The following is a 25,237-nucleotide window of genomic DNA, read 5'->3' as shown; positions in this document are numbered from 1 at the left end:
GTGGTGGTGCTGGTAGTTGTGGTGGTGGTGCTGGTGGTTGTGGTGGTGGGAGTGGTGGTGGTGCTGGTGGTGGTGGGAGTGGTGGTGGTGCTGGTGGTTGTGGTGGTTGTGGTGGTGGGAGTGGTGGTGGTGCTGGTGGTTGTGGTGGTAAGGGCAATAAGACCTGGATACCCAAAAGTGAAAACCAAAGCAATACAAAAAATATCTAAATAATAAAAAAAATAACATAAATTTGAGTGGAATAATATGCTAAAAAAGAAATAAATAGTGTAGTCAGATGTCGTATAATTTTTAGCTATGTAGAGCAAAGTCAATGATTTGGACAGCAACAGGAATTTAGGGGTAGGTGTGTGAAGGTGGGTGTGGTGGTGTGTGCGGGTGTGTGGGTGTGGGTGTCTAAATGTACTTTGCCTCCCCCCCTCCCCCATACCCCCCCCTCCACCCCACCACCCCCTCGTGACAAAGTCTGCCAACCGGACCCAAAACACCCCGAGGCACTCCACCAGGGGACCATTTCTCCTTTACAATTCAGCTCACTAGTTAAGAACTTCACTCACGTCCCTCTTGACCACAGCCAACTGAGAACAGCCAAGGAAAGAGAAACTGCTCCAACATTTAGGAACAACTGAAAGACTTTATATTGCGAAGATTATTTGAAATAAATAAAACGCCTTGAGGAAGGAGGTTGAGGATAGTAAAAATAGTATTAACTATTAGTACTAGTAGTAGTAGTAGCACCGATATATGTAAATTATTTACTCTCGCAGGATTAAATAACAACATTTGCAAACGATACCAAAGTCGATTGGGATATACAAAAGACATAATCGCTACTAAACGATATAGATAAGTTCTAGATCGTTTTCGATAAGTGTTAAGCTGAGGTAACAATAACTTACCAGATATCAACTGGACAAAGTTTCAATTGCGAATTCTGAATTAGAGAAAGCTCCAAGTGTCCCAATTAGTAGGAATACCAAGCCCCAAGCCCCCCAAAATCACTATATATATATATATATATATATATATATATATATATATATATATATATATATATATATATATATATATATATATATATATATATATATATATAACTGAAAACTCACACCCCAGAAGTGACTCGAACCCATACTCCCACAACTGGTATGTACAGGGACGCCTTAATCCGCTTGACCATCACGACCGGACATAAGGAAGTGATAGCCGAGGCTATATGAACCACTTCCCCGCCGGCACTCGGATGGTAATCTTGGGCATAGCATTTTATCAAATCACCTCATTCTTTGGGGCACACGTGAGGAACACAAATGCAAACAAGCCTGAATGGTCCCCAGGACTATATACAACTGAAAACTCACACCCCAGAAGTGACTCGAACCCATACTCCCACAACTGGTATGTACAGGGACGCCTTAATCCGCTTGACCATCACGACCGGACATAAGGAAGTGATAGCCGAGGCTATATGAACCACTTCCCCGCCGGCACTCGGATGGTAATCTTGGGCATAGCATTTTATCAAATCACCTCATTCTTTGGGGCACACGTGAGGAACACAAATGCAAACAAGCCTGAATGGTCCCCAGGACTATATACAACTGAAAACTCACACCCCAGAAGTGACTCGAACCCATACTCCCACAACTGGTATGTACAGGGACGCCTTAATCCGCTTGACCATCACGACCGGACATAAGGAAGTGATAGCCGAGGCTATATGAACCACTTCCCCGCCGGCACTCGGATGGTAATCTTGGGCATAGCATTTTATCAAATCACCTCATTCTTTGGGGCACACGTGAGGAACACAAATGCAAACAAGCCTGAATGGTCCCCAGGACTATATACAACTGAAAACTCACACCCCAGAAGTGACTCGAACCCATACTCCCACAACTGGTATGTACAGGGACGCCTTAATCCGCTTGACCATCACGACCGGACATAAGGAAGTGATAGCCGAGGCTATATGAACCACTTCCCCGCCGGCACTCGGATGGTAATCTTGGGCATAGCATTTTATCAAATCACCTCATTCTTTGGGGCACACGTGAGGAACACAAATGCAAACAAGCCTGAATGGTCCCCAGGACTATATACAACTGAAAACTCACACCCCAGAAGTGACTCGAACCCATACTCCCACAACTGGTATGTACAGGGACGCCTTAATCCGCTTGACCATCACGACCGGACATAAGGAAGTGATAGCCGAGGCTATATGAACCACTTCCCCGCCGGCACTCGGATGGTAATCTTGGGCATAGCATTTTATCAAATCACCTCATTCTTTGGGGCACACGTGAGGAACACAAATGCAAACAAGCCTGAATGGTCCCCAGGACTATATACAACTGAAAACTCACACCCCAGAAGTGACTCGAACCCATACTCCCACAACTGGTATGTACAGGGACGCCTTAATCCGCTTGACCATCACGACCGGACATAAGGAAGTGATAGCCGAGGCTATATGAACCACTTCCCCGCCGGCACTCGGATGGTAATCTTGGGCATAGCATTTTATCAAATCACCTCATTCTTTGGGGCACACGTGAGGAACACAAATGCAAACAAGCCTGAATGGTCCCCAGGACTATATACAACTGAAAACTCACACCCCAGAAGTGACTCGAACCCATACTCCCACAACTGGTATGTACAGGGACGCCTTAATCCGCTTGACCATCACGACCGGACATAAGGAAGTGATAGCCGAGGCTATATGAACCACTTCCCCGCCGGCACTCGGATGGTAATCTTGGGCATAGCATTTTATCAAATCACCTCATTCTTTGGGGCACACGTGAGGAACACAAATGCAAACAAGCCTGAATGGTCCCCAGGACTATATACAACTGAAAACTCACACCCCAGAAGTGACTCGAACCCATACTCCCACAACTGGTATGTACAGGGACGCCTTAATCCGCTTGACCATCACGACCGGACATAAGGAAGTGATAGCCGAGGCTATATGAACCACTTCCCCGCCGGCACTCGGATGATAATCTTGGGCATAGCATTTTATCAAATCACCTCATTCTTTGGGGCACACGTGAGGAACACAAATGCAAACAAGCCTGAATGGTCCCCAGGACTATATACAACTGAAAACTCACACCCCAGAAGTGACTCGAACCCATACTCCCACAACTGGTATGTACAGGGACGCCTTAATCCGCTTGACCATCACGACCGGACATAAGGAAGTGATAGCCGAGGCTATATGAACCACTTCCCCGCCGGCACTCGGATGGTAATCTTGGGCATAGCATTTTATCAAATCACCTCATTCTTTGGGGCACACGTGAGGAACACAAATGCAAACAAGCCTGAATGGTCCCCAGGACTATATACAACTGAAAACTCACACGCCTTTGATTAAGGCGTCCCTGTACATACCAGTTGTGGGAGTATGGGTTCGAGTCACTTCTGGGGTGTGAGTTTTCAGTTGTATATAGTCCTGGGGACCATTCAGGCTTGTTTGCATTTGTGTTCCTCACGTGTGCCCCAAAGAATGAGGTGATTTGATAAAATGCTATGCCCAAGATTACCATCCGAGTGCCGGCGGGGAAGTGGTTCATATAGCCTCGGCTATCACTTCCTTATGTCCGGTCGTGATGGTCAAGCGGATTAAGGCGTCCCTGTACATACCAGTTGTGGGAGTATGGGTTCGAGTCACTTCTGGGGTGTGAGTTTTCAGTTGTATATAGTCCTGGGGACCATTCAGGCTTGTTTGCATTTGTGTTCCTCACGTGTGCCCCAAAGAATGAGGTGATTTGATAAAATGCTATGCCCAAGATTACCATCCGAGTGCCGGCGGGGAAGTGGTTCATATAGCCTCGGCTATCACTTCCTTATGTCCGGTCGTGATGGTCAAGCGGATTAAGGCGTCCCTGTACATACCAGTTGTGGGAGTATGGGTTCGAGTCACTTCTGGGGTGTGAGTTTTCAGTTGTATATAGTCCTGGGGACCATTCAGGCTTGTTTGCATTTGTGTTCCTCACGTGTGCCCCAAAGAATGAGGTGATTTGATAAAATGCTATGCCCAAGATTACCATCCGAATGCCGGCGGGGAAGTGGTTCATATAGCCTCGGCTATCACTTCCTTATGTCCGGTCGTGATGGTCAAGCGGATTAAGGCGTCCCTGTACATACCAGTTGTGGGAGTATGGGTTCGAGTCACTTCTGGGGTGTGAGTTTTCAGTTGTATATAGTCCTGGGGACCATTCAGGCTTGTTTGCATATATATATATATATATATATATATATATATATATATATATATATGCAATTGACGATCACAAAACACTGATCATTTTATGCGGAAAATCCACAGAGAAATATGAAATGAGGTGAACGTTTCGGCTTGTTAAAGCCTTTGTCAACACCAGACTGACTGACAGTCAGTCTGGTGTTGACAATGGCTTTAACAAGCCGAAACGTTCACCTCATTTCATATTTCTCTATGGATTTTCCGCATATATATATATATATATATATATATATATATATATATATATATATATATATATATATATATATATATATATATATATATATATATATATATATGAAGCTGCAATTAAGGATTGGCACCCAATCAATCCTCCCCGGCCAGGATTCGAACGCAGATCAAAGCACTAGCGAAGCGCCTAGCGAGTGTTTTACCACTGCGCCACGGGGACTTCAACTAAACACTCTGCAACTAACTAACCTCTGTCCGATACGTTTTGGCTTTGGTAGTTAGATAAAAAATATGTAATTTCTCTACCCCAGCATTCCTGGGCTTGTTATTAGTATTTTGAACAAGGGGGAAGTGGAAAATATACGACAAGTACTTTTGTATGTAGACCAGACCACACACTGGAAATTGAAGGGACGACGACGTTTCGGTCCGTCCTGGACCATTCTCAAGTCGATGCGGACCATCGACTTGAGAATGGTCCAGGACGGACCGAAACGTCGTCGTCCCTTCAATTTCTAGTGTGTGGTCTGGTCAACATACTTCAGCCACGTTATTTTGTATGTATATACTTTTACCTGAATAAAAAAAATGAATTTGAATTTTGAAATTTGAATTTGAATCTGACAAGGGCCGGTGATACAAATTTATTGCAATTTAACTTTGTGTCATGACTGGGAATGTATTCAAAACCTCGTCTGTAACGGTAGTCCTGTTGAGCTGAACGTTATGACCGTTGTAGTTAGTGATGCCGTGATGTGGTATTAGGCTCTAGTCAATACTTATCATAATAACCTCTGAGGCTTGTTAGTTTTGACCCAATCAATATTCGACCCAGCCCAATAGTGGCTTTAGGCATTGTATGTACTAGCTCTATCTATAAATTCATCAATATTTGTATCACACCTTTTATGTATATACTTTACCTGAATAAACATTTGAATTTGAATTACAATTTGACACTTTCGTATCGTACCATCCCCCCCCCCCTCTCTTCCCCCACCCATTTCGCCCCCAGTTTTCGATTTTCGTTATGTAATTTTTCTGCTTTTGAATGTTTTAGTGTTGCTGTTAGGTAAAATTTGCAATTTTGACAGGTTGTACCTATTATAATAGTTCTCTGGAATGGAGGAAATCCATTTTAGTGTACCAGGAATTGTAATGCGGTCCGTTTTCTGTGAATTTAAATGAGCGGATTTACATGGATAACTTTTTAATTCCTTCCCATGCGTTGTAAACTGAGTTTTTCCTTTGTATATTAATTGATTGTTGCTTTCTGTTTGATTTCTCCGTTTCCCTTCTGGCTTATCTATTAATCTGGCGTTCCTGCCGGTATTTTTGTGGGATTATCTGGCGTGTTAGTGGCTTTGTAAGAATGTAACACTCACCAATGTATGTCCTCTCACAACCCAATGTAATTTCCTGTATATAAATAAATAAAATAACTCTGGCAGCTTCCCCTCATCCCCTCACCCGCGGTCATTCCCTCACCCGGGGTCATCCCTCACCTGCGGTCATTCCTCACCCGTGGTCATCCCCTCACCCGCGGTCATTCTCTCACCCGCAGTCATTCCCTCACCCGCGGTCATCCCTCACCCGCAGTCATTCCCTCACCCGCAGTCATTCCCTCACCCGCAGTCATCCCCTCACCCGCGGTCATTCCCTCACCCGCGGTCATCCCTCACACGCGGTCATCCCTCACACGCGGTCATCCCCTCACCCGCGGTCATTCCCTCACACGCGGTCATCCCTCACCCGCGGTCATCCCTCACACGCGGTCATCCCCTCACACGCGGTCATCACCTCACCCGCGGTCACCCGTCACCCACCGTCATCCATCACCCCCATACACTCTGGCCAAGCTCAAACTCACCATCCATCACCCGCCACAGTGACCGTCCCAGACCCTCCAGGGTATACTACTGATAAACCTGTGGAATTATATTATTAAATATCAACATGCATTTATTAACAGTCAGTATTTGCTGTGTATACATGTGTATACACAGGAAATACTTTCACAAACACGTGTGTGTATGTGACGTGGACACAATAATAAACATGACTCGGCGCGAGTAACAAAAATCACTCCAGAATTAAGTCACTTATATCAGGCAAGTTTGAGGGTCCAACCCGTTCTCGCACTTTCTTACAGTCAATATTGACTTATTAAATAAGTGCATATGTGACATACTAATTGATTGTGAATATTTTAGTTTACCTTGAAAAGCTTCATAGAAAACACCGACCTCACCTAACCTTCTTAGTATGTTAAGATAAGCATCTTATTGCTTCGTAATTACAATTATTTCTTAATCTATACATATAATAGGTTAAGTAATAATTGTAATTACGAAACAATAAGATGCTTATCTTAACATACTAAGAAGGTTAGGTAAGGTCGGTGTTTTCTATGAAGCTTTTCAAGGTAAACTAAAATATTCACAATAAATTAGTATGTCACATACGCACGTATTTAATAAGTCAATATTGACTATACGAAAGTGCGAGAACGGGTTGGAAGGTCACAGGGGGCTAACAACACTCCTAACCAGGCATATATGAAAGGGCTGATCTCATCGAAACTTTTAAAATACGGAACAATTTAGATGATATTGATCCAGACAACATTTTCAAAGGGTCAGACGTAACACTAACAAGTAGCGCCGGTTTCAAGATCAACAAGCCGCTAAGTAGGACAGAAACAGATGATTTTGTCACCCACAGGATTATCTTGAGGTTATCTTGAGATGATTTCGGGGCTTTAGTGTCCCCGCGGTCCGGTCCTCGACCAGGCCTCCACCCCCAGGAAGCAGCCCGTGACAGCTGACTAACACCCAGGTACCTATTTTACTGCTAGGTAACAGTGGCATAAGGTGAAAGAAACTCTGCCCATTGTTTCTCTCCGGCGCCCGGGATCGAACCCGAGACCACAGGATCACAAGTCCAGTGTGCTGTCCGCTCGGCCGGCCGGCTCCCTATAAATCTGGCCTGTAAATCTATGAAACCGCCGATCCGCAGAATCTTTAAATGCGAAAACACTGCTGAATTTTAAAATAAAATTGAAATTTCTTTCTTTATAATGCACCCCATACTCATCCCGTGGGTGGTAAAAATCCAGCTTGAAAAAAATCACCAGACCAAATAGAGGGATCTTTGACAAGCCGCCGGCTTCCTCTCCTCGTTGAGGCCACTAGATAAATAGTGACTCTCAGGTATATTTATGTGTGTTGAAGAGACAAGAGTAGAGGGGGGGGGGGGGTAGAAATAGCCTAAGCTACTCTATCCCTTTGAGATGTATTTCATTCTTATCTCATTGAACATACTTGAACTTGAACCAGAGTGGACACAGATGAAGTTAGGTTCATCCCCTCATGATATAGTGCAAGAACAGAAATTTTTGGTCTAAATGTGAAGTCATTAATATATCAAACTTGAATACAGTCTGTTGATATTATTACTCCACTTACCGTTATCTTGAGGTTATCTTGAGATGATTTCGGGGCTTTAGTGTCCCCGCGGCCCGGTCCTCGACCAGGCTTCCACCCCCAGGAAGCAGCCCGTGACAGCTGACTAACACCCAGGTACCTATTTACTGCTAGGTAACAGGGGCATTCAGGGTGAAAGAAACTTTGCCCATTTGTTTCTGCCTCGTGCGGGAATCGAACCCGCGCCACAGAATTACGAGTCCTGCGCGCTATCCACCAGGCTACGAGGCCCCTCCCCCCTACCGTGGGTAGATAAATGGGAGTGTATAGAGTGATACTCAGATGTTCACGTTCAACATGCTTCATGTTTAGCGTGAAACAATTTCCCCAAAAAAGACATTCCTTAGTCGGATTTTTAGCCAGTCATTCCTTCCTCAACCCGCGACCGTTGGCAGGGTCGTCGGTCGTTGGTAACAAACTGTGCACTCTTGACGGTAAAATATCCGTGTGGCCTTCCTCCGACCACCGGAATAGATGGTGGGAAACGCCTCTGGCTAGGCTACATAATGGCAGTACACGCTAAACTCCCGGACACTTAATGGAACGCCACCCCGCTACTTCGTGTCTTAACTCCAGTGTCCCACTTACAGTCACGCACCTCCTTGAAGAATGTCCCGATATTCAGGACTATCGTATATTTTTTCTTTCTTAATGTCCCTCGAGGGGCAGTTGTCCCTCGAATAGACTTCTGGGTGAATCTGATAGCTTTGATAACACTCGTTATGTCCTTTTCTTCTCGTATTGACACCCTGTGTGATATTTAACATCTACTGAATATCCAACGACACGACTGGTGCTACATTTTCTCCCAGGGGTAAATAGGTACCTGGGAGTTAGACAGCTGCTACGGGCTGCTTCCTGGGGGATGTGTAACAAAAAGAAAGCCTAGTCGAGGACCGGGCCGCGGGGACGCTGAGCTCCGAAATCATCTCGAGATAAGCTCTAGATAAGAGTGGGTGCCTTCTTTTGTTAAGTACTGACTTGACCCGAAGCGTCTCTGCCTTTCAACTCTGGACAGACATTCTTTTATAAGACTAATTGGAATGGTACCTGGCATCGCCCGGATCTGTCTGTCTATCTCCCATCTGTCTATCTATCTATCCATCCATTTATATGTTTTTATATATCCATTCATCATTCTATCCAACTATCTGTCCACCATCTATGTATCCCTCTATTCATTTTTTCATCCATCCGCTCATCTATCCATCCATACATCTATATATCTATTCATCTGTCCATCCATTTATCCATCTACCTATCCACCTGTCAGTTTATCTGTACATCCATCCACATATCCATCCATCTACTCAGGCATCTGTGCATTCATCTACATATCCATTCACCTACACATCTTTTTATGCCAACCGTAGCCCACTCTGCCAATTTGGGAGAGGCTAGCCCCAACCCCGAGGCCTTCAACTTCGTACAGAAAGACAACAGAGAATCAGTCTCTCTTATAGTAATATATATAGAGAGACAGTATAGGTTACTCACGAGGGTTTGAGTCCATGCCACACACAGAGTCCTCTACTTCCATCTTGGTGACGTCAAGGCCCGAAGCGCCGCCTATCTGCACGTAGTCCCTGGATCCTCGCTTTTCACACTGTGGGAGAAGCTGTGTTAATATGGGAGGGGAAGTCTTAGTATGGGAGAGGAGGGGCTGTGTCAGTGTGGGAGAAGCTGTGTTAATATGGGAGGGGAAGTCTTAGTATGGGAAAGGAGGGGCTGTGTCAGTGTGGGAGGGACTACAGAGGCATCAGGTGAATAAGTAATTTGACCAGACCACACACTAGAAGGTGAAGGGACGACGACGTTTCGGTCCGTCCTGGACCATTCTCAAGTCGATTGAAAAAGTAATGTTTCTGATTTGGTCGGGAATCGTACCCGGGTTCGTGGAATGAGAATTCCTAATGTTGTCCGCTCGGCCGCGAGACACGTACATACGTTTGTGTGTGCATGTACACACAGGCACACACATACACTCAAGAATCTGTACACCAGTTGATCGACAGTTGAGAGGCGGGACCAAAGAGCCAAAGCTCAACCCCCGCAAGCACAAATAGGTGAAATAGGTGAGTACACACCCACACACACACACACACACACACACTTATATATACGAGGAGAGACTACGGGAATTAAACCTCACTTCGCTGGAAGACAGAAGAGTTAGGGAGGACATGATCACCACGTTCAAGATTCTCAAGGGAATTGATAGGGTAGATAAAGATAGGCTATTTAACACAAGGGGCACACGCACAAGGGGGACACAGGTGGAAACTGAGCGCCCAAATGAGCCACAGAGATATTAGAAAGAACTTTTTTAGTGTCAGAGTGGTTGACAAATGGAATGCATTAGGAAGTGATGTGGTGGAGGCTGACTCCATACACAGTTTCAAGTGTAGATATGATAGAGCCCAATAGGCTCAGGAATCTGTACACCTGTTGATTAACGGTTGAGAGGCGGAACCAAAGAGCCAGAGCTCAACCCCCGCAAGCACAACTAGGTGAGTACAACTAGGTGAGTACACTGCAGACACTTATTTGTGTCTACAGGATCGGACATTAGTTCTTGGATCCCGCCCTTCTAGCCGCCGGTTGTCTAAAGCATTGACTCCTGGCCTATTTTCCTATCATATCTACTTTTTAAATTATGACTGGAATTTGCCTCTACAACCTGCTCCTCTCGTTCATTCCATTTTCCAACTATTACGCTAAATACAAACTTTTTAACATCTCTGTAACTCATCTGAGTCTCAAGCTTCCACCCACGGCCCCCTTGTTCTATTGGGATTCATTGTGAAGTTTTCCTCTATTTCTACTGCCAATCCCTTTGAGTGTTTTGTACGTCTTTATCATGTCTCCCCTCTCTCTCCTTTTTTCTAGCGTCGTCAGGTTCAGTTCTTTCAGTCTCTCTTCATATCCCATCCCTCTCAGTTTTGGGACGAGCCTCGACGCAAACTTTTGAACTTTTTCTAGTTTCATTGTGTTTCTTTAGGGTTTTCAGCATACTCTTAAGACTGGTCTCATGCAGACGGTGTAAAGCTAACTAAATGCTTCCTTATTCAGGTTCCTGAATGATGTTCTAACTTTTGCTAGTGTAGAGTATGCTGCTGACGTTATCCTATTAATATGTACCTCTGGAGTTACGTTTGGTGTTACGTCCACTCCCAGGTCGCTTTTTTTTCGAATCGTTACAAGGAGGTAGTTTCCCTTCATTGTGTATTGTGCCTGTAGTCTTCTGTCACATGTTCCCATTGCCATGACTTTACACTTGCTCGTATGCAACTTCAGTAGGCCATCGACCATCTTTTTCTTGAATCTTGAGATGATTTCGGGGCTTTTTAGTGTCCCCGCGGCCCGGTCCTCGACCAGGCCTCCACCCCTAGGAAACAGCCCTTGACAACTGACTAACACCCAGGTACCTATTTTACTGCTAGGTAACAGGGGCATAGGGTGAAAGGAACTTTGCCCAATGTTTCTCGCCGGCGCCTGGGATCGAACCCAGGACCATAGGATCACAAGTCCAGCGTGCTGTCCGCTCGGCCGACCGGCTCCATCTCTGCAACATGTTCAAGTCTTCTTGGAGAATCGTACAATCCTTGTCTGTTAGCCCTCAACTCGTCTCATTAATTTCACATCATCTGCATACACTGACATACAAGACTCAACATGTCATTTACGTATATCAGAAATAAAATTGGTCCTAGCACCGATCTTTGGGGGAGCCGGTCGGCCGAGCGGACAGCACGCTGGATTTGTGATCCTGTAGTCCTGGGTTCGATCCCAACCGCCGGCGAGAAATAATGGGCAGAATTTCTTTCACCCTATGCCCCTGTTACCTAGCAGTAAAATAGGTACCTGGGAGTTAGTCAGCTGTCACGGGCTGCTTCCTCGGGGTGGAGGCCTGGTCGAGGACCGGGCCGCGGGGACACTAAAGCCCCGAAATCATCTCAAGATAATCTCAAGATACCCCATTTGTTACTCTTCACCAGTCCGACTTCTCGCCCCAGCTATCTGTTACTTTCTGACTCCTGTCTGTTAGGTAATTACTTACCCATGTTAGGGTTTTTCCGCTTACTCTCGCCCGCTTCTCAAGTCTGTATAGTAATCTCTTGTGAGGTGCTGTGTCAAAGGTTTTTTTTGGCAGTCTAGACATATGGAATCTGCTCAGCCTTTCCTGTGTTGCCTTAGTCTTGTCACTTTATCATAGAACTCCAGAACTCTTCATTAGGCATGATTTCCCTTCCCTATGCAGGCGATGAGTCACAATAACGGGGCTGAAGTATGTTGACCAGACCACACACTAGAAGGTGAAGGGACGACGACGACGTTTCGGTCCGTCCTGGACCATTCTCAAGTCGATTGACTTCCCTTCCCTAAATCCCTGTTGGTGTTCGTTCACATACGTAATTGTCTCTTAAGTGCGTTATTAGTCTTAACCTGATTATTTTTTCAAGTTGTTTGTAGATTAGTAAGACTTACTAAGTAAGACTTAGCTTGTCAGTAAGACTTTTCTATATTTAAGTGCCACTTTTCTCTCTCCTTTCTTAAACATTGGTACTACCTTTACCTTTTCTGTAGCTAGACAGCTGTCCGTTGGATCTTGTTATCTTGAGGTTATCTTGAGATGATTTCGGGGCTTTAGTGTCCCCGCGGCCCGATACTCGACCAGGCCTCCACCCCCAGGAAGCAGCCCGTGACAGCTGACTAACACCCAGGTACCTATTTTACTGCTAGGTAACAGGGGGCATAGGATGAAAGAAACTCTACCCATTGTTTCTCACCGGTGCCCGGAATCGAACCCGGGACCACTGGATCACAAGTCCAGTGTGCTGTCCGCTCGGCCGACCGGCTCCCATTGGATAGTGACTCATTATGTATATTTGCCTGAGGTACGCTGAGGGCCTATGCTGCCCCCTGTTGTTGTTTAAGATTCGCTACCTAGAACAAAAAGTTCCAAGTAGCACGGGCTATGGTGAGCCCGTTGTCTTTTACCCCCCTCTGCTGTCACCTCTATATTATATAGTCTCTCATCTCGGGTTTTCTCCTCTTCTAACGCAGAGAGCTGCTCAGGTTCGGTTATGGAGACTCCACGGAAACTGGCGGTCAGTACCTCGCAAAATTCCTAATCACTTTCTGTTTATGCCTCGTCCCGTTTTTCGTTGTCTGGTCATTTAGTCATTCACTGTCATTTTCCTTCTTATAAACTAGCAATATCGTTCTCGATAAACTTTTTCCTGTTCCTGTTTTCCTCTTTCTATTCCTGTTTTCCTCTGTCTTTTCACCTCCTGCTTTTCATTTGTGCTGCTTGGCACTGTTTATTAAACCTTGGGTCATTATATGCAGGCGATGAGTCACAATAACGTGGCTGAAGTATGTTGACCAGACCACACACTAGAAATTGAAGGGACGACGACGTTTCGGTCCGTCCTGGACCATTCTCAAGTCGATTGTGAGTTGGGTCATTATATTTTCTCCTACATTTTTTTCTTTTTGTTATGAAGCACTCCTCAGCCTCCTGGCATCTTCGTTTGACTTGGTTCATCATTTCCTGTACTTTTTGTCCTCTTTAAGTTCTTCCTCCCACTGTACAACTCCCAGATCTTCTTTAATTATCAATTATCATTGCAATTATCAATTATCATTGTGATCATTGCTGTCTTATATGTGCTGTCAATCTGCTGTATGGTGTCTATTAACCTTGTTTAAATTACTAATCAAGGTGTCATTGTAATCAATCAGAGCTTTAATATAACAATATGCTTTAATATACCTACTTATCTCTCTCATCTCATTTTTCTCTTGTAATGTATCTTTATCATTTATCAATTCTGATTGAAATTACCTACTAAAAATTATCTGCTAGATTAAGGACCTGCCCGAAACGCTGTGCGTACTAGTGGCTTTACAAGAATGTAAATACTGTACTATCCAATGTATTCTCACAAACCCAATGTACCTTCTTGTATATATATAAATAAAAATAAATAAAATAAAATAAAATAAAAAATTAATCCCCGTTTCTATAGTGAAGTCTCCTTTCCCTGACCGCTTGTCTTGTGGTCATTGTTTTAAGTGCGATCATATAATCCAAGACTAGGACACAGTCATCACTGGCTTCTATCTTGGTTATCTTGAGGTTATCTTGAGATGATTTCGGGGCTTTTTAGTGTCCCCACGGCCCGGTCCTCGACCAGGCCTCCACCCCCAGGAAGCAGCCCGTGACAGCTGACTAACACTCTAGTGGCATTTCATGTTCCAAGTTCTCGATGTCTTCCTCATTCTGAGTGAGGGTCAGATGTAATAGGCTCGATGTATTCCCTCCCCTTTCTCGTGTGTCTTCCTTCACGTGTCGTGTTAGGAAGTTTCTGTCTATAACATCCACTTATCTTGCTCCCCACGTTTCTTCCACACCATGGGAATTCCTCGAGTCACATGCCTTATGGTTGACATCATATTCCTGTCTGGGTCATCTGTTGTTCGGTAGGGGGTTGTAGATCACCAGGACCACAATCCTTTTCCCATCTGCTGTCGAAGTCCTAATTGTGGCTCTTATGTATCCGTGTGTGTGTGTGTGTGTGTGTGTGTGTGTGTGTGTGTGTGTGTGTGTGTGTGTGTGTACTGACGTAGTTCTCACCTAGTTGTGCTTGCTGGGGTTGAGCTCTGGTTCTTTGGTCCCGCCTCTCAACTGTCAATCAACTGTGTGTGGGAGGGGGAGGGGTTGTACTCACCCTGCTGAGAACGCCGGTTTCGACGGCCCTGTTGGGGATGGCGACCCCATTGATGCCGACAGCCAGCTGGACGATGGAGACGGTGGCGGGGAAGATGGTGGTTATAGAGCAGTTGGAGCGGCGGCCGTGGTTCCTCAGGGTGTAGACTCCAGACATGTCGTCCACCAGTATGTTGCACGCTGTGGGAGGGCAGGCACTGGTTAGTGTGGTGTGTGTGTGTCTCTCTCTCTCTCTCTCTCTCTCTCTCTCTCTCTCTCTCTCTCTCTCTCTCTCTCTCTCTCTCTCTCTCTCTCTCTCTCTCTCTCTCTCTCTCTCTCTCTCTGTCTCTCTCTCTCTCTCTCTCTCTCTCTCTCTCTCTCTCTCTCTCTCTCTCTCTCTCTCTCTCTCTCTCTCTCTCTCTCTCTCTCTCTCTCTGTCTCTCTCTCTCTCTCTGTCTGTCTCTCTCTCTCTCTCTCTCTCTCTGTCTCTCTCTCTCTCTCTCTCTCTCTCTCTCTCTCTCTCTCTCTCTCTCTCTCTCTCTCTCTCTCTCTCTCTCTCTCTCTCTGTGTGTCTCTGTCTCTCTCTCTCTCTGCCTCTCTGTCTATCTCTCTCTGTGTCTCTGTCTCTCTCTCTCTGTGTCTCTGTCTATCTCTCTCTGTGTCTCTGTCTATCTCTCTCTGTCTCTGTCTGTCTCTCTCTCTCTCTCTCTCTCTCTCTCTCTCTCTCTCTCTCTCTCTCTCTCTCTCTCTCTCTCTCTCTCTCTCTCTCTCTCTCTCTCTCTCTCTCTCTCTCATTCACCAGCATGGGCCAAACTGGCCAACGTCCGTGTAGCCTTCTGAAACATGGACGAAAAAGCATTTTTGGCCCTATAAACTACCTTTGTAACACGCACATAAATAGCATCATAAGACTGGATCCTGAGCTGAAGGACTTGAGCTACGAGGAAAGACAGAGAACTTAACCTCACCATACTGGAGACGAGTAGGTATAACGGGGACATGATAATCACGTAAAAGATTATTTTTGGAATTGACAAAGTAAAGCATTGTTCAACGGTAGGTCACAGGGATGTCAGAGAGAACTTTTTTGGTATTGAAGGCGCCAAATAATCTTTTTTTTAATATAAGTATGATAAGAAAAACATGAAAACTGAGTGATTGCCATAGACTACAAATAGTCTGAAGACATTTGAAACTAAGATTTTGAAATTTTGAGATACAAATTTGAAATTTGAAAACTGAGATTTTCTCTAGGAGCCGTATGGACATGTTGGCTAGTACATGTACTCACACACATTGATCTTAGTCTTTGATTCTATTTCAGAGTGCGACCTGGATGAGTACTACCCAGTCTTACTCATTGGGACGCCAAGGTGAGTACTTCTCACCCTTCTACCTCATTCACTCCTCACTCACTTCCAGGTTAATGACCCTTACTATGCAGGCGATGAGTCACAATAACGTGGCTGAAGTATGTTGATCAGACCACACACTAGAAGGTGAAGGGACGACGACGTTTCGGCCCGTCCTGGACCATTCTCAAGTCGATTGAGAATGGTCCAGGACGGACCGAAACGTCGTCGTCCCTTCACCTTCTAGTGTGTGGTCTGGTTAATGACCTTTACTACATGTACCATTGGTCAGACTGGCGGTACCAGTGACCAGAGGATAGATTCACGAAGCAGTTACGCAAGTACTTACGAACATGTACATCTTTTCTCAATCTTTGGCGGCTTTGTTTACAATTATTAAACAGTTAATGAGCTCCGAAGCACCAGGAGGCTGTTTATAACAATAACAACAGTTGATTGGCAAGTTTTCATGTTTGTAAACTGTTTAATAAATGTAACCAAAGCCGTCAAAGATTGAGGAAGGATGTACATGTTCGTAAGTACTTGCGTAACTACTTCGTGAATCTGGCCCCAGGTAGTGAATTACGGCTGCCAGACATCCACCAAGCCCTTGGTTCGACTCCCACTTAACAAATTCTTTGTTTATATATTACCATTGAGGTTAATTAGGGAGTCCGTTAACTTTAATTTGCCACAACATAGAAAAACAAAAGGGTTCGAAACCCCACGAACCTAAGCCACCATGCCAACCTAACCAATCGTGGATCTGGAATCACTACCACGAAACAAGTGTGCTAAAGACGGAGCCGTTTGGGCTACATGGTGGCGAATAACATGTGTAATAGTCAGGTGTGTGGGGTACGGAGTGCATCAGGTGTGTGGGGGTAGGAACTGTGTGGGACAGGGGGGGGGGTTTAATGGGTAGAATGTATTATGCAGTTCTGTTTTCTCCAATATTTAATATACAATCTGGTAACTTGATCTGGGATTTTATTTAATGAATATGATTGTGTGATCTCTCTCTCTCTCTCTCTCTCTCTCTCTCTCTCTCTCTCTCTCTCTCTCTCTCTCTCTCTCTCTCTCTCTCTCTCTCTCTCTCTCTCTCTCTCTCTCTCTCTCTCTCTCTCTCTCTCTCTCTCTCTCTCTCTCTCTCTCTCTATTTTACAATATGAATAATCTTTATTAATGTTATGTAACAATGTAGCAATTACGTAAGGATTAGGATGATCCAGGAGCCATCATTGTGCCAGAACCTTCATATGGTTGGTTCACTTGAGTTCACACGTTGTGTGAACATGTTTTTCAAATGCTAGTCAGCCTAGGAATAAGCGACCGCTGATGGAGTGATGTTTTTGAGAATGGCGGATTAAGACAGCGTAAGGCTGTTGGCGGCTGAGCGTCTTGTATTGTGGCTTCCTGCTTCTGGTTGTCCACAAGGTTGGAAAAAGTGTCGTTGTAATAAGTAATAGTAAGGCCGCCCACACCTGTCTGATGTTGAAGGTTCTGATATGTTTTTCGTCTTCTCGATACGCAATAAATGTACAATATACAAAGGGCTAACCTAACCCAAAACATAGAAACCCAAGCAACCCACTTAACCTAACCTACCAATGCATAGAAAACGTGTATATTTTTGCAGACGAGGAATCACAATAACGTGGCTGAAATATGTTGACCAAACCACACACTAGAAAGTGAAGGGACGACGACGTTTCGGTCCGTCCTGGACCATTCTCAAGTCGATTGAGATTGTGATTACAATCGACTTGAGAATGGTCCAGGACGGACCGAAACGTCGTCGTCCCTTCAACTTCTAATGTGTGGTCTGGTCAACTTAGTAATTTATACTTTGGGGACCATAACGTAGAAAATGAGACGCACTAGTTGAGAGGATGGGTCGTTTACATACTAACAGTCCCAACCGGGTTGAATTAGGACTAGCAATTAGTCTTTGCTTCTCTATATTGTCCATAATTCGACTAATTATAGTTGGTGGGTGGGGGGGGGGGGGGGAGGTGGCCCTCCAGGAGAGCTGTACATCCCTCAAGATGGTAACAAACTTGTGTTTCATTATAAAGTTTTGCAACCACTGCGGTCGAGAAAGTAAACACTCCTCCTTTTATAAATGTAAGTTTCTTGACTGTCGTGCTTGTTGGGCTCAGCACGTTGTTCTTCATAGTCATTAATGAGTTAAACGTGATCGACAAGATATCAACTTTTATCATTTAGCACCAAATCTGTCTTCCGTTTTGTTTATTTTATTTTTATATCTTTAATCAAATTAATAAAATAAGTTTTGTTTATTTGGTTTATTAATTATTTTCTTTATTTTGTTTTATTTAAAATCTGTTTATTTTGCGTTCATCACTGAACACCATTTGTTTCTCCCACTCATCCCTATGCCTGTCTCAAATTTAATATCATTCGAGTAATGATCATCACTGGTTCTCTCTCTGCCACAAATGCGACCAATCATCGTCCACATTAGGAAGAAATTGCTGCAGATGTTAATGACCCTCGTGTTAGTATGCATTTCCCTTCCTTTATATAACGCCAGTATATACATGCAGTCATGGTGATAGGAATGTGGAGTAGGAGGTCGGTGAGGTAGACATTTCACATCCTTTCTCTCCCTCTTTATTCATTTTTCCCCTCTATTCCTCTTCCCTACTCTTCTCCATTTCTACTCCTTCATTCCCCTGAAAGTGTACCTGATGTAGGCTCTCCGTGTCCCTGAGGGAGCATCTCAGACGCGGGAGATAACAGGGGGAAGGTGGAAGATAACGTACTGGAAAACGAAGCACATAATGATAGCCAGGGCACCGTCCAATTATCGCAGCCATCCATCCTCAGGAAGGGAAGGGGAGCGAGGGATGGAGGGTAGGTAGTTGGAGTTATGGGAAGGGGGGGGGAGGATATGGGATGGGGAGTTAGGGTGGGGGATGTTTAGTGTGGTGTGGGGGTGAGTGGGTGAGAGGAGGAAGGGGAGGCTGAGTTGAGATGAGATTGTGTAGGGTGAGGGAGGGTGAGATATATCGCTCAGCACTCTGTCCATACCGCCCCCCCCCCCTAAGTATTATATACATCTCTATCATATCTTCCTGCACCCTCCTTTTTTTCTAGCGTGGCCAGGGTTAGTTCCTTCAGTAGCTCTTCATGCCCCTCATCCCTCGCAAGTGACTCTTCCACGTAGCGCTTCGTGGAGAACCTGTGTGGCTCTCCAGAAGAACTTTATTTAAAGAATCAATAATTTCTTCCATTTCTTGTGTAGTTATTTTCTAGTTTAAATTCCTGTCTTGTGGTGTTTGTCTATAGGTGAGTCTTGATTGTCTTCATTCGGGTTTCAATTCAAAGCCAATCCTTTGATGCTTTCAAAGATTATCACGTTCCATCTTGTTTTTTCTTTGCTCACTTGAATTTTTTGACCTTTGGGCATCTCTGATAGCCTTCAGTTGCGGTATCTATTTAGTATATTTTTCCTCACTTCACTTGATATAATTCCGGCACGTCTGAGGGCTTGCGTACTCACCTAGTTGTGTTTGTGAGAGCCTGAGGGCGAACTACGGTTCCTGGGTCCTTAACCCTTAATCGTCTGGTGTATCAGAGCCTATTGGGCTCTGTCGTATCTGTAATTAAAGCTGTGAATGGAGTCTGCCTCCACCACCTCACTTCTTAGACCAGTTCATTTGTTTACTACTGACACTGAAACTGTTCTTTTTTTTATTTGTGAGGCATAGTCAGGCACTTAGTTTCCATCTATCTCCTTGTTAGCGTTCCAGCGGGTGTTCCAGCTACCATGAGAACAGCCAATTATCCAGTCATTATCCAGTAATTTATCCTGTCATTATCCAGTCATTTATCTAGTCATTTATCCAGTCATTATCCAGTCATTTATCCAGCCATTTATTCAGTCATTTATCCAGTAATTTATCCTGTCATTATCCAGTCATTTATCCTGTCATTATCCAGTCATTTATCTAGTCATTATCCATTCATTTATCCTGTCATTATCCAATCATTTATCCAGTCATTATTCAGTCACTTATCCAGTCATTTATCCAGTCATTTATCCTGTCATTATTCAGTCATTTATCCAGTCATTATCCAGTCATTTATCCTGTCATTATCCAGTCATTATCCAGTCATTTATCCAGTCATTATCCAGTCATTATCCAGTCATTTATCCAGTCATTATCCAGTCATTTATCCAGTCATTTATCCAGTCATTATCCAGTCATTTATCCAGTCATTTATCCAGTCATTTATCCTGTCATTATCCAGTCATTTATCCAGTCATTATCCAGTCATTTATCCAGTCATTTATCCTGTCATTATCCAGTCACTTATACAGTCATTTATCCAGTCATTATCCAGTCATTTATCCAGTCATTATCCAGTCATTTATCCAGTCATTTATCCAGTCATTATCCAGTCATTTATCCAGTCATTTATCCAGTCATTTATCCTGTCATTATCCAGTCATTATCCAGTCATTTATCCAGTCATTTATCCAGTCATTTATCCAGTCATTTATCCTGTCATTTACCCAGTCATTATCCAGTCATTTATCCAGTCATTTATCCAGTCATTATCCAGTCATTTATCCAGTCGTTTATCCAGTCATTTATCCTGTCATTATCCAGTCATTATCCAGTCATTTATCCAGTCATTTATCCAGTCATTTATCCAGTCATTTATCCAGTCATTATCCAGTCATTTATCCAGTCATTATCCAGTCATTTATCCTGTCATTATCCAGTCATTATCCAGTCATTTATCCAGTCATTTATCCAGTCATTATCCAGTCATTTATCCAGTCACTTATCCAGTCACTTATCCAGTCATTTATCCAGTCATTTATCCAGTCATTTATCCAGTCACTTATCCAGTCATTTATCCAGTCACTTATCCAGTCATTTATCCAGTCACTTATCCAGTCACTTATCCAGTCATTTATCCAGTCATTTATCCAGTCACTTATCCAGTCATTTATCCAGTCATTTATCCAGTCACTTATCCAGTCATTTATCCAGTCATTTATCCAGTCATTTATCCAGTCATTTACCCAGTAGCCAGTCAATTCTCCAGCGAGGGTTCGATGATTGCAAAGTAAACAATCAGATGAATGTTCATCTGGTTCCTTCCTGCTGTCACCATTCTTAGTGTACTATTCTTGTGTACTATTCTTGTGTACCATTCTTAGTGTACTATTCTTGTGTACCATTCTTGTGTACTATTCTTGTGTACTATTCTTGTGTACTATTCTTGTGTACTATTCTTGTGTACTATTCTTGTGTACTATTCTTGTGTACTATTCTTGTGTACTATTCTTGTGTACTATTCTTGTGTACTATTCTTAGTGTACTATTCTTGTGTACTATTCTTGTGTACTATTCTTGTGTACTATTCTTAGTGTACTATTCTTGTGTACTATTCTTGTGTACTATTCTTGTGTACTATTCTTAGTGTACTATTCTTGTGTACTATTCTTGTGTACCATTCTTAGTGTACTATTCTTAGTGTACTATTCTTGTGTACTATTCTTGTGTACTATTCTTGTGTACTATTCTTAGTGTACTATTCTTGTGTACTATTCTTAGTGTACTATTCTTGTGTACTATTCTTGTGTACCATTCTTAGTGTACTATTCTTAGTGTACTATTCTTGTGTACTATTCTTGTGTACTATTCTTGTGTACTATTCTTAGTGTACTATTCTTGTGTACTATTCTTGTGTACTATTCTTGTGTACTATTCTTGTATACTATTCTTGTATACTATTCTTGTATACTATTCTTGTGTACCATTCTTAGTGTACTATTCTTGTGTACTATTCTTGTGTACTATTCTTGTGTACTATTCTTAGTGTACTATTCTTGTGTACTATTCTTGTGTACTATTCTTAGTGTACTATTCTTGTGTACTATTCTTGTGTACTATTCTTAGTGTACTATTCTTGTGTACTATTCTTGTGTACTATTCTTAGTGTACTATTCTTGTGTACTATTCTTGTGTACTATTCTTGTGTACCATTCTTGTGTACTATTCTTGTGTACTATTCTTGTGTACTATTCTTGTGTACTATTCTTGTGTACTATTCTTAGTGTACTATTCTTGTGTACTATTCTTAGTGTACTATTCTTAGTGTACTATTCTTGTGTACTATTCGCAGTAGCTGGATAAATTGCAGCTACTGCGCTATGGAAAAAATACATTATATATATATACAGAAACAGCATATAAAACTTAGTCAAAGCGCACCATTGAAAGACAAAATGTCAAAGATTTGGGAGTAATCATGCCGGAAGATCGTACTTTTAAAAAGGTCAATAAGAGTGGCCGTCACAACTGCAAGAAAATGACAGGTTGGATAACAAGGACCTTTCAAACAAGAGATGCTATACCGGTGAATTCTGTTAAGACGCTAGTGCTCCTTAGGGTGGAATACTCTTGCTCACTAACAATCCAATTGAAAGCTTGAGAATTTGCCGACCTGGAGAGCGTGGATACCTGGTTGATACCTGGTTGATGGGGTTCTGGGAGTTCTTCCACTCCCCAAGCCCGGCCCGAGGCCAGGCTTGACTTGTGGAGAGATCATTTACTGCAAGAATCCACTCAATACAATATGTGCATTGGTGAGACCGCTTAAAATTTGAAATCTGTATTTCCTAGTGCACATGCGGGAGAAATACATAATAATTTACATATGGAAAATACTGGAAGGAATGGTTCCAGATCTATACACGGAAATAACATCACATGAGACCAGGTAGTTTCGCTAGTACAGTCGGGTTTGTTTTCGCCTCACAATCAAGAATTCCGGGTTCGAATCCTGGGCAGGACAGATATGGTTGGGCGCATTTCGATACTTAATCGACCACTTAAGGGTACTCGATACTTATATCGCAGCCCATTCTAATAAACAAAGGCTAAAGTCATTACACACAGAGATCACACTAACGTGATGCATCAAATGAACAAATCCACAAGGGCCGTGACGAGGATTCGATGGGATGCTCCCGGACGCAGGTTCGAATCCTCGTCACGGCCCTTGTGAATTTGTTCAAAGGCCAAAGTCCATTCCATGCATCCGCCAAACCCGCTGTTTATGAATGATAAACGGTTTACACACGACTCACAACTGATGACGTTCGAACACTTCTGGAATAAGTGCTTCACTTACAATTTTGTTCGAACCACAACGCTGTAAATGCTTCACCCACGTACTACAAATACAAATAACCGCCAACAGAACTTAAATACCTAACCTAACCAGTGCCTAAATATGCACAGTATGCTAACATATAACAATATTAATATATATTTGAGAAAATTCCTATTTTGAATGAACATCATTATAAAATTGATGTATGTGCCTTTTGGGTCGACCGCTGGATGGAATGAACTTGGTTTGAGGACAGGTTGTATATCGAAGTCCCATCCAGGGAGGGGGGGGGGGGGAACTCGATATAAACCTAACCTGTATATATATACACTGCCTGCCTGTCCTCCGAGACAATGAATTATTATTATTAATTAGAAGGCATGGCAGGAAGTGCAAAATAACCCCATTGAAAAGCGCAGAGATACAATAGGTACGCTGAGAGAGAACTCTTATCAACACCCAAGACTTTCCAACACTCTCTACCCAAAAGAGGCATATCTGGCCGACCTCTCGCAGTGTTCAAAGGAGAAAATTATAAAGACGTTCAAAGGATACCTGATCAACAAAGCTGTGATTCATACGTGAGGTTGCCAGCAATTGCGTCGAACAGCCTAGTTGACCAGACGACCAACCAGGAGCCCTGGTCACAGACCGGGCCGCGGGGACGTTGAACCTCTGGTACCATTGGAAGGTAAGGAAAGGTAATCGCAAGGTAAGGAAAGGTAACTACAAGGTAAGGAAAGGTAACTATAAGGTAAGGAAAGGTAACCACAAGGTAAGGAAAGGTAACTACAAGGTAAGGAAAGGTAACTATAAGGTAAGGAAAGGTAACTACAAGGTAAGGAAAGGTAACTACAAGGTAAGGAAAGGTAAGGAAAGGTAAGGAAAGATAACCACAAGGTCAGGAAAGGTAAGGAAAGATAACCACAAGGTCAGGAAAGATAAGCTACTACACTGTTCAATGTGTTCCATGTTGTGAGTTTACAATCTTGGATGTATTCCGTTGGTGTGTTTACAGTCATCGGTGTTGACTAGGTACTAATAGTCGTCGTGGGGGATGTTTCCAGCCGGCCCTCGTTAAAGTGGGCTATCTTGCGATATCTGTTCTGGCCGGATAACGGTGGTGCGATGATGGTGATGAGAGAGGGAGAGAGAGGGAAATGAGAGGAGATGGATGTGAAAAAGGAAGTGGAGAGGGAGTCAGGCAGAGAGGCTTCAGGAGGGATGCCAACAAAATTAAAAATGACTTGGATGAAAAATGTGAAGAAAAACGGTAATACATCAGAGCGTGATCAGGCCGTGAGGAGAGACAACACAAGAATTGTTTTAGCAAATTAACAGTTTTACGTTATCGAGATTATCACAGAAAACGGGAGTGTCAAATTCTGTTGAGAGAGAGAGAGAGAGAGAGAGGTAGGGAAGGAGAGAGAGAGAGAGAGAGAGAGAGGGAGAGAGAGAGAGAGAGAGAGAGAGAGAGAGAGAGAGAGAGAGGGAGAGAGAGAGGGAGAGAGAGAGGGAGAGAGAGAGAGAGAGAGAGAGAGAGAGAGAGAGAGAGAGAGAGAGAGAGAGGTGAGGGGGAGAAAGGGAGGTTCAGTTTTTTGGTTCTGTCTCTGAAGTTTAGCTTCTCACCAAAGTATATGCTCTGGTATTCATGTGATTTTATTAAATCACATGAATCACATTAAATCACACACACACACACACACACACACACACACACACACACACACACACACACACACACACACACACACACACACACACACACACAAGCGCCGCGCCGCCGCTTGTGTGTGTGTACTCACTTAGTTGTGTTTGCGGGGGTTGAGCTCTGGCTCTTTGGTCCCGCCTCTCAACCGTCAATCAACAGGTGTACAATTTCCTGAGCCTATCGGGCTCTGTCATATCTACACTTGAAACTGTGTATGGAGTCAGCCTCCACCACATCACCCCCTAATGCATTCCATTTGTCAACCACTCTGACACTAAAAAAGTTCTTTCTAATATCTCTGTGGCTCATTTAGGCACTCAGTTTCCACCTGTGTCC

At 43.6% G+C, this 25,237-nt stretch overlaps 1 protein-coding gene across 1 annotated transcript in view; it reads right to left on the bottom strand.

Moving 5' to 3' along the window:
• Window positions 1-25,237, bottom strand: part of LOC123771471 (corticotropin-releasing factor-binding protein) — a 225,385-nt gene that overhangs the window by 20,223 nt on the left and 179,925 nt on the right. Inside the window, exons 5-6 of the mRNA XM_045764024.2 lie at window positions 14,697-14,875; window positions 9,457-9,565 (exon numbers count right to left, since the gene is read on the bottom strand). Of these exons, the coding sequence (XP_045619980.1) occupies window positions 9,457-9,565; window positions 14,697-14,875 (288 nt within the window). The remainder of the gene's footprint in view (window positions 1-9,456; window positions 9,566-14,696; window positions 14,876-25,237) is intronic.

The sequence above is a fragment of the Procambarus clarkii genome, chromosome 76, assembly GCF_040958095.1.
Source record: "Procambarus clarkii isolate CNS0578487 chromosome 76, FALCON_Pclarkii_2.0, whole genome shotgun sequence".
Lineage (NCBI taxonomy): Eukaryota > Metazoa > Arthropoda > Malacostraca > Decapoda > Cambaridae > Procambarus > Procambarus clarkii.
This window is presented reverse-complemented; position numbering and strand designations above follow the sequence as displayed.